Source organism: Tachysurus fulvidraco, chromosome 1, assembly GCF_022655615.1.
Source record: "Tachysurus fulvidraco isolate hzauxx_2018 chromosome 1, HZAU_PFXX_2.0, whole genome shotgun sequence".
In the NCBI taxonomy this organism is placed as follows: domain Eukaryota; kingdom Metazoa; phylum Chordata; class Actinopteri; order Siluriformes; family Bagridae; genus Tachysurus; species Tachysurus fulvidraco.
The window spans coordinates 1,906,939-1,916,938 of record NC_062518.1 but is presented as its reverse complement, the minus strand read 5'-3'; the positions used below and the strand labels follow the sequence as shown (position 1 = coordinate 1,916,938).

General features: G+C 45.3%; 1 protein-coding gene across 1 annotated transcript in view; it reads right to left on the bottom strand.

The window, feature by feature from the left end:
* Positions 1–10,000, bottom strand: part of itfg1 (integrin alpha FG-GAP repeat containing 1) — a 137,271-nt gene that overhangs the window by 43,321 nt on the left and 83,950 nt on the right. Inside the window, exons 7-8 of the mRNA XM_047815298.1 lie at positions 5,615–5,658; positions 3,691–3,769 (exon numbers count right to left, since the gene is read on the bottom strand). Of these exons, the coding sequence (XP_047671254.1) occupies positions 3,691–3,769; positions 5,615–5,658 (123 nt within the window). The remainder of the gene's footprint in view (positions 1–3,690; positions 3,770–5,614; positions 5,659–10,000) is intronic.

Genomic DNA, 10,000 nt, shown 5'->3' with positions numbered 1-10,000 from the left:
CACACACACCTAAACACACACATTTTAGGGGTCGAGGCATTTATTTATAAGCCTAAGAACAAACTTCACAGGTTTGTGGAGTCAAAAGCAGATTCGCCTTCTGACATTTAAGTGCAGATTTCATCTGACGCTTCTCTCTTCTTTTATTCTTCTAAAGCTTTAAAAGACTGTAAAACAGAGGCTGCTCTCTGTACGCCGCTCTACACACACACACACACACACACACACACACACACACACACACACACACACACATAGCTGTCCTACCTCATTATACAGACTCTATTCCATTATGCTGGTGTTTTGGGGCAGGGGCCTTTACTTTGTGTCTCAACATTCATCCATTCATCTTCTACCGCTTATCTGAACTTCTCGGGTCACGGGGAGCCTGTGCCTATCTCAGGCGTCATCGGGCATCGAGGCAGGATACACCCTGGACGGAGTGCCAACCCATCACAGGGCACACACACACACACTCTCATTCACACACACACACACACACACTACGGACAATTTTCCAGAGATGCCAATCAACCTACCATGCATGTCTTTGGACCGGGGGAGGAAACCGGAGTACCCGGAGAAACCCCCGAGGCACGGGGAGAACATGCAAACTCCACACACACGAGGCGGAGGCGGGAATCGAACCCCCGACCCTGGAGGTGTGAGGCGAACGTGCTAACCACTAAGCCACTGTGTCCCCACTGTGTCTCAACATAAAACACTTAAATATGCTGAAACTCTGACATACTGTCTGATACCGGATGAGATTCGACATGACAACAACACCAAAGCGTACAAACCCCCGACATCATGTATAAACTAACAACATAAACTAACTCTGTGTTCACACCGGCGTGACAGGCGAGTTTCATTTCCTGTCTATAAACACGACATCGAAACAAAACCCGTCACGTACGACATCTCGTTAAACGTGGACAAAAATAAAGCTGGGAAGAAGAGAATGTCGATGTCTCTGGAAAGCGTTTGAAGCTAGTCGTTAAAGCTGATCCGCTAAAAACCTGAGACGGATCTTTATTTTCGGGTCGATTAGTGAAACGTTGGCGTCTTATAGGGGGCCTTTTACACCTGGTCACTTCCTGCGTGTTCTGTGATCAGATATCTATCCGACGGTAAAAAGACCAGGTCTAAATGTCCTCAGAAACGTTTTGGAGACGGATATAAACCCGATGGTACAAACCCCTTCAGGAGGAGGTCTGGGACGCGTTACAGATGAAACTGGACAGGTGTAAATGAATGTGGTTGTTCGAGTCACATACGTCAGCGCTATACTCCTCCCAAACGGAAGGACGTCACTCGCAGGTGATCTTTCACCCAGGCGTCTCGTCGGGGCTTAAAACGCGCTGCTGCCGCCGGCGAAAACGCAGCAAACAGTAAACGCCATTTTTTGTAGCATAAACGTCGTAACCGGTTTTTACGTCTTCTTTTTGATCGCGTTCTGAAAACCGCGTACACCAAAGTGTGTTCTGTTTCAGTTACCCCGGAAATTAGGTCAAATATATTAGCGTTTTGGGCGGGAACAGAAAGATCGGATCGATATCCGATTCGCCGAGACGCGTCGTTTATGTGGCCTGATGTAAACAGGACAGTTTTAATAGATCAGATAGATATGGGATCAGAGATGACACACGAAGTGACCGGGTGTAAAAAGGCCCTTAGACGACACGCTCTAGCAGCCACATACATCTGACATGAGTTTTTGTGCTACATTACAGACGATATTAAAACACTGACATCTCTGCTTTCTCCTCTGGATCCTGACTGTCCCGTGATCCAGTTTGAACCGATTTACGAAACAGCAGGTGAATTCATTTTTATTCGTTTGTCTTTTGAACACATGCTGCATGTTTTGGTGCAGAACAAATGGCTGTTTTCCTGCTGTATGTTCAGACTCTATATCGGTTCTTGACTGTAGGGAGGACAGGGTTTTTTTTTTTAGGTCGATTAATTTCTATGCAGGACTTCAGACTTCAGCAACAGAAACTGCATAAAAGGCACAAAAAAGTCCTGGCATCTCATTTATCAAGGCGCGCATATGACGAGTCGTGCGTTAGGGCCGCACGTATGCGCTAGGGAACGGACGATCACGGATGACACGCGGCTTTACACGATGACCATCGATGTTTGATATCGTCACTGACGATGAAGTAAAGATAACGTTATGCATCGGGTGAGTAGTAACATATAGAAACAGGATTAAATGAGAAAAAATGTTAAATGATTCCTCTTTTTTTTTTTTTGTTCTTTTCAGTTTTTGTCAGTCAGTTTTAGGAGTGTTGTCGTAATGGTTAGAGAAGTAAGTTTGACTCCTAACCCTAAGGTTGTGGGTTCGGGTCTCGGCCCGGCAATACCACGACTGAGGTGTTGATATAGGATCAGCTTTCCAGCGCTGGAGAGAACTGAAGGAGCAGGAAGTTGGCCACATATTCACAGGTTGGAGTTTCCCGAGTCAATAACTCCTGAGCTAAACGCTGTTACTACACAAATAACACCTCTTTTCTATCGTAGTAATGTAGAGAGGCAGCTACAACCGCGTTTTGTGTAGTAACAGCGTTTAGCTCAGGAGTTATCGACTCGGGAAACTCCCACCTGTGAATATGTGGCCGACTTTACTTAAGACGCCGAGGCGCTTTTTTCCTTCTCGATAGGTGAGTAACGTTGGTTTTGCTTTGTTACACAGAACTAATATATGCCTTTGTCCTTTACATCATTATGCTTGTGTGGCATTTTTGCTTGTTTGTTTATCTACAATCGTATTGTTCTTCCCTTCAGCTATGATAAAGACACGTTTCTTTCTGTTAGTCGCCCGGGTTACGTATGTATGTGTGGGCGGAGCTATCGATACCGGAGTGGGACCCGCTTGGGTTAGGGGCGTGTTTGTTTTGGTGATTTTATATGTCAACACTGGCTTTCAAACAACGCAGACCCCTCCTTTAAGTAAATACAGAACTGGATAAATCCCATTTGAACACACGTACACGCTGTTTACGCCCAAAACGACACGTAGAAGATAAACGAGGCTCTCTAGCTCAGCGTGTGCACATTCTGCAGAAAAGTAGAAAAAAGACAGGCGTAAATAAAAGTGTGAGGAGAAAGATCAGTCGTTCGCTTCCACAGCCCGAGGGTCAGAGTTTACAGATGGGAGCAAAGTGTCTCCACACAGCGTAGCCAAATGTTTTTCCATAGCTGGAGTTCAACAAATAATGTTGGAGATTCTGCAAGGCTTCGAAACGTCGACGTTAAACTTGCGACTATATATTTGCGAGCTACTTAAGCAGGTTATAATAAGTGATTATAAAACACTTGTTACTGTATCTAATGGAAATAGGATTCTATCTAAATACTATGGATTTGAAGGTCCTACCATCATGTTGTGCTCCTAAAGCATTTGCTTTTTTATTACGCTAAACTGATTGGAGAGAAGAAAACAGAGTGGTGTAAAGATTCTGACTCTCGTTACAGCGACGGTCGGTCTAATTAATCGAGACACGAGGAGACACGAGGAGACACGAGGAGACACGAGGAGACACGATTCCACTCCAGATCTTTCGGCTGTTTTTCATTTCACACCGAAGGCAAGTGGTCATGTTGAACAGAAGCTAGTTGTGAAGCTGAACGCTGATGAGTCAGCTGGAGTAACAGCGTTAGATGAGTAAAGGTGTGACTCACCAGAGGCGTTCTTCAGGTAGCCGTTAGAGTCCACTGACGTGTACATGACATACGGACCGGGCTGATTCACACCGAATGGCTAGGAGAAAAACACACACACGCACGCACACACACACACACACACACACACACACACACACACACACACACACACACACACACACACGCACACACACGCACACACACGAACACACACACACACAAACACGCACGCACAGACACACACACACACACACGCAAAGGCAAACACACACACACACACACACACACACAAACACGCATGCACAGACACACACACACGCACGCATACACACACACGCACGCATACACACACGCGTACACACACGAACACACACACACATACACAAACACGCACGCACAGACACACACACACACACGAACACGTACACACACACGCACACGTACACACGCAAAGGCAAACACACACACACACACACACACACACACACACACACACACACACACACACACGAACACGCACGCACAGACACACACACACACGCACAGGCACACACACACAGACACACACACACACACACATCAGATCATAACATTTCACATTTATTTAAGTCAGCAGATGTTTGCAACAAAAATATAAATAAATGGTGTTTAACAGGCTGCTGGTGACAGAATAAAAAGGAACAGAACGGAGGCACAGAAGCCTTTATTATCACCACATATACATTACAGCACAGTGGGACTCTTTTCTTCACATACCCCGACTGAGGAGGTCAGGGTCAGAGTGCAGGGGCAGCTACGATACAGCGCCCCTGGAGCAGGGAGGGTCGAGGGCCTTGCTCAAGGGCCCAGCAGTGGCAACTTGGCAGCGCTGGGCCTTGAACCCAGAGCCTTACTGTAACCAGTTGAGCCACCACCAATATATTTTTAATTTATACAGTATTTCTGCTGCCACATAAACAGCATTGTGTGTGTGTGTTTTTTTTTTTTAAAAACTATATTATAATAAAACGGCTGTATTATTAATAAAGGAATATAAAATTGTGAAACGATTAGAACATCGTATACAGAATAGGATCGTTTTGTGTTCGTTCCATTTTAATATACAGATTTTAAAATGAATTTATATCGACATTAAAATTTTTCATTGCTAACATTTTATTACTCAAACAAACAAACAAACAAACAAACAAACAAACAAACAAACAAACAGAAACTAAACCTACAACAAAACTTATCAAAGAAATAAATGTACTGATTTTGTCCATAATAAACAATTAATTATAAATAAATAAATAATTGTAATGTTTCAGGATTAATTGTTGGTTCTGTATTTTTGAAGTTTTGCAGATCAAATTTAGTTTACAGTATTGTAGGTTATTAAAGGAGATCAGACTCCAGGGTATCGATGTTGGACTGTGACATCCATCAGGATCTTATATCATCATCTTACTGCCCTATTTTAAGTCCTTTGTTTTAACCAGCTTTAAACCGGGACAATGAGATGCTCCTTAGACTCCAAACGGCATTCGATCGGATCATTTTAAGACATCGTACGACGATGCAGAGTGAAATAGTCCGTGATCACGTGGCGACAGAACGCTGGAGCTGTAGACGAATCTTTTACACTGTGGAGCATTGATCATCTGGACGTGAGAAACTTTTCACTGTCTCCGAAGGACAAAGACTGCAATAAAATTGATGGACAGATGCGGCGAGACAGGGTTTATAGAGTACTAAAGAAATAGACGGACAGACAGAGCAAGATGAAGTGATGATAGAGAGATGGATGGAGAAGAGGCTGATGATGATGGAGGAGTAAATATAACGGGGCAAGAGGGACAAACTGCATCGCATCCATCACCATCGCAGAGGGCACTGGACTAAATAAACCTGAGATGGAGGGATGTGAAGAAGAGACGAGAGAGAGGAAGAGTGAGCTTACCTTCACTTTGTCAGGACAGTCGTTAGAGCACAGCCCGCTGAGTACTGTGGGGACGAGAGAGAGAGGGGGGACGAGAGAGAGAGGGAGGAAGAGAGAGAGCGGGGGGGGGAGACAGACAGAGAGCGAGAGACAGAGAGAGAGAGGGAGGGAGAGAGAGAGGGGGGGGGACAGACAGAGAGCGAGAGACAGAGAGAGAGAGGGAGGGAGAGAGATAGAGAGGGAAAGAGAAGAATGACTCTTTTTTTCCTCCCTCCCTCTCTGCTCTCTCTCTCTCTCTATCGTCTCTCTCTCTCTCTCTCTCTCCTCGTCTCTCTTCCACTCTCTCTCTCTCTATTTTCTTTCTCGTCTCTTTTCTCTCCCTCTCTCCCTCTCGTCTCCCTCCCTACTCTCGCTCTCTCTCCTCCCTCCCTACTCTATCCATATCTCAGTTCTCTTTTACTTTCTCGCTTTCTGTCGCTGCTCTTTTTCTCGCCCCTCTCATAACCTCTTCTCTCCTTCTCTCCTCCAGACCACAGATATAATCTACGAGCAAGCCCTTGGAATACGAGAGAGAGATACGAGAGATGAGAAAGCCCATAGCGACTCTAGAGCTCTCTCTCTCTCTCTCTCTTCTCTAGCTCGCGCGCGAACTAGAGAGAGAGAGAGAGAGAAAGGGGGGAGAGAAAGACAGACAGAGCGAGAGAGAGAGAGCGAGCGAGAGGGAGAGAAAGACAGACAGAGAGCGAGAGGGAGAGAGACAGAGAGAGAAAGAGAGGGAGAGAGAGAGAGAGAGAGAGAGAGAGAGAATATTAGTTACTTAGTTATAGTATTAATATTGTTTCTCTTCATCTGTCTTCTCAGCGTGATTGTCGAGTGTGTGGAGAAACACGCTGAGAGAAAAACAAAGGAAATCACATTAAGCCCCACAGTAATGTCATGTAGAAGTGTGTAGAAGTGTGTAGAAGTGTGTAGAAGTGTGTAGAAGTGTGTAGAAGTGTGTAGAAGTGTGTAGAAGTCTATGCTAGTTTGCACCTAATGAAGCTAACACACACTCCATTACACAACACACTTAATATTACAGTCAACAAACAGCGTTGACAAAATAGTGCTCGTTACACCTCCACGTCTCACAACATCCGTGTGTGTGTGTGTGTGTGTGTGTGTGTGTGTGTGTGTGTGTGTGTGTGTGTAGATGTACATGTTTATTACTAAAGAGAGAGAATTTCATTTAATAGAAATTAACACAAAAGTTTCACGATGATACTTTGCACAGTTCTGTGGAAAGTCATTAAGTTCCCAGCAGCTTTCGCCTCCATGTTTTTATCACACATAATTAGATGATCAAATTCATTCAGATAAAACTACAGCCATGAAAACATAAAATATGGAGCTGTATAAGGCCACATTTTAATGACCGGGAAATATTTCAGCGTTAAATCTGTGTGTATCGTCACAGTGAAGTGTGTTCTGTTGGGGAACCTGTAGCTACTTCCTCAGGTGTGGACGGACGGTGAAACACCAGGAATCAGATACAAAAGACACGGCTGTTTCCCGCTAGCGTCAGTAATGAAAGTACAGAAACTATTCGATTATTCCTACTGTATTTATCTATATGTTATGACACACACACGGGGGGTGTGTGTGTGTGTGTGGGGGGGGTGTTTGAGGGCACGGTGGCTTAGTGGTTAGCACGTTCGCTTCACACCTCCAGTGTCGGGGGTTCGATTCCCGCCTCCGCCTTGTGTGTGTGAGGAGTTTGCATGTTCTCCCCGTGCCTCGGGGGTTTCCTCCGGGTACTCCGGTTTCCTCCCCCGGTCCAAAGACATGCATGGTAGGTTGATTGGCATCTCTGGAAAATTGTCCGTAGTGTGTGTGTGTGTGTGTGTGTGAGAGAGAGAGAGTGTGTGCCCTGTGATGGGTTGGCACTCCGTCCAGGGTGTATCCTGCCTCGATGTCCGATGACGCCTGAGATAGGCACAGGCTCCCCGTGACCCGAGAAGTTCGGATAAGCGGTAGGAAATGAATGAATGAATGAATGAATGAATGAATGAATGATGGTATTTATGAGTTAAGAGTTGAAAAGCAGGAATTACACAGAATGCAGAGAGCGAGATGAAAGCACTGAACCAGAAGAGGACGGAAATCAAAGCTCATGAACATGTTCAGAACCGTATAGCTTAAAAAAAAAAAGATAGTCGAAAGTCGTCGTCCGTGTTCGATGCCTTAGAGAACGTTCGGCAAACACCTTTTTATTCTCGCGATTAAATCCCCTCGTCTCACAGAGCGAAGAGAAAGAAAGGAGGACGGTGAGGCGACGGAGGCAGGTCCGGAAGATCTCATCGCCTGAGAGGACGTATTTGTACGAGAGACAGAGATGGACGGCCGTCCTCCGTGCCCGAGTGGACGAGGATGCGCTCTGATAATCAGTCCTCTATCTCTCTTCTTCTTAGATGTTCTTCTTCATCGTCCTAACGGGTCTGTGACGACGTCACGGACGAGTAGATCTGTGGTCCTGTGTTGGACCAATAAAAAGTGCTACCTTTGGTCGACCTTTCCGTCACAGTAGGAGCCAGATTAACATCACGCGTTGCCAGATTGATGTTAATTTAATTATTTTCATTGAGTACCAAAATTCAAATGATGAAGAACGGCAGGTTTGAGATGTGTGGCACATCTTCATGCGGGAAAAGCTGCAAACACAGAGCTGATATCCTGTCAAGTCTGGTTTTATTTATCAGTACACATCACCAGCCCTTTTCCCTGCAACAGAATAGTATAAACAGGAAGTAACCTGACAAGTTGGACTAATCATGATGCTCCTCATGCAGCTCTGAGCTCGGTTAACAACAGGATTTTACAGAAGTCTGCTTCGGATCACTGTTTTCTAGAAGACCGGCTCTCTGGATTGCTCCGGGCTCCAAAACGGCAGAAATCAACCCATTATTTATTTATTTAATTCATTTTCTACTGCTTATCCGAATTTCTCGGGTCACGGGGAGCCTGTGCCTATCTCAGGGGGCATCGAGGCAGGATACACCCTGGACGGAGTGCCAACCCATCACAGGGCACACACACACACTCTCATTCACTCACACACACACACTACGGACAATTTTCCAGAGATGCCAATCATGTCTTTGGACCGGGGGAGGAAACCGGAGTACCCGGAGGAAACCCCCGAGGCACGGGGAGAACATGCAAACTCCACACACACGAGGCGGAGGCGGGAATCGAACCCCCGACCCTGGAGGTGTGAGACGAACGTGCTAACCGCTAAGCCACCGTGCCGCCTTATTAAATTAGACCGTAATTTTTTTTAAAAATCTGCCTACATGTGGGTGGAGCCGGAAACGATAATAATAAAGTTTATTTCTTCATATATTTTTATTTATGGACGCTTTAAAAGCTTTAATCGTCCAAAATGTCTCATGTCTCATTTAATGTTCAATTACTCTGCATCCACAATGTCATCTGTATACTGTAGGAGACGTGACAGAAAAGCTGAAGTCAGAGTCGAGTTCTACAGACGTGAGTATGTATCGGCGCCCCGGATACATTCGCCGTAGACGCTTTCCGTCGTTCCCGCGACCGCGGCGACAGGGCACCGTGTCGCAAACTCCGTACGCCCGGACTAAACAGAAACTAGCTTCATCATCCTTAATCACATCGGTGCTTCATCCAAGATGCCGACTTTTAGACTTCAGTCGGGCGTCAAAACGTTTCTCAAAATTCAGATAAAACTCTGGATGAAAGCGTACAATCAACACTTGACTGGATCTGGAGAGGCCTGTGAGTGAAGACTGTGAAATTGAAGATTTCACATTGGGCTGTTCTGTTCCACATCAATGAACCAAACAGTCGGAGACGGTGTGTCAGATCAGTCACGACACACACACACACACACACACACACACACACACACACACACACACACACACACACACACACAAACACGCATTCACTACCTGCTGGATAAAGGTCTTTTACTTCTGATGTGATGTGTTAAGTCTGACCTGAGATCATCTGGTTGTGTACGTGTGTATTGGCTTCTACCCCATTACTAACACTGATCTGAGAACAGTACAGCATGTCTGTGTAACGGACGATTTTATCCGCTCTGCTCTACTCCTGATGGACGGCGAATGCAACGAAACAACCAGTGTTAAAGCAGAAGAAGTGTTTCCTTTAGCAGGCCCAGGCTCCATTTTACATGCTGCACCGGAGGACAACAGGAAGCTTTGAGCTTGTCTTTAGTCAATGTTTGGACAAAAGCAAGCTGGAATCGATTTAATCTCTATTTAGCCATGTTTTATATCCAAGATGTCTCAGCATTATTATCGCTGTTCACAGTAATGAGTTTTAAAGCAACTGGCAACATTAGATTTCTATGTACATGCTGGAAACATT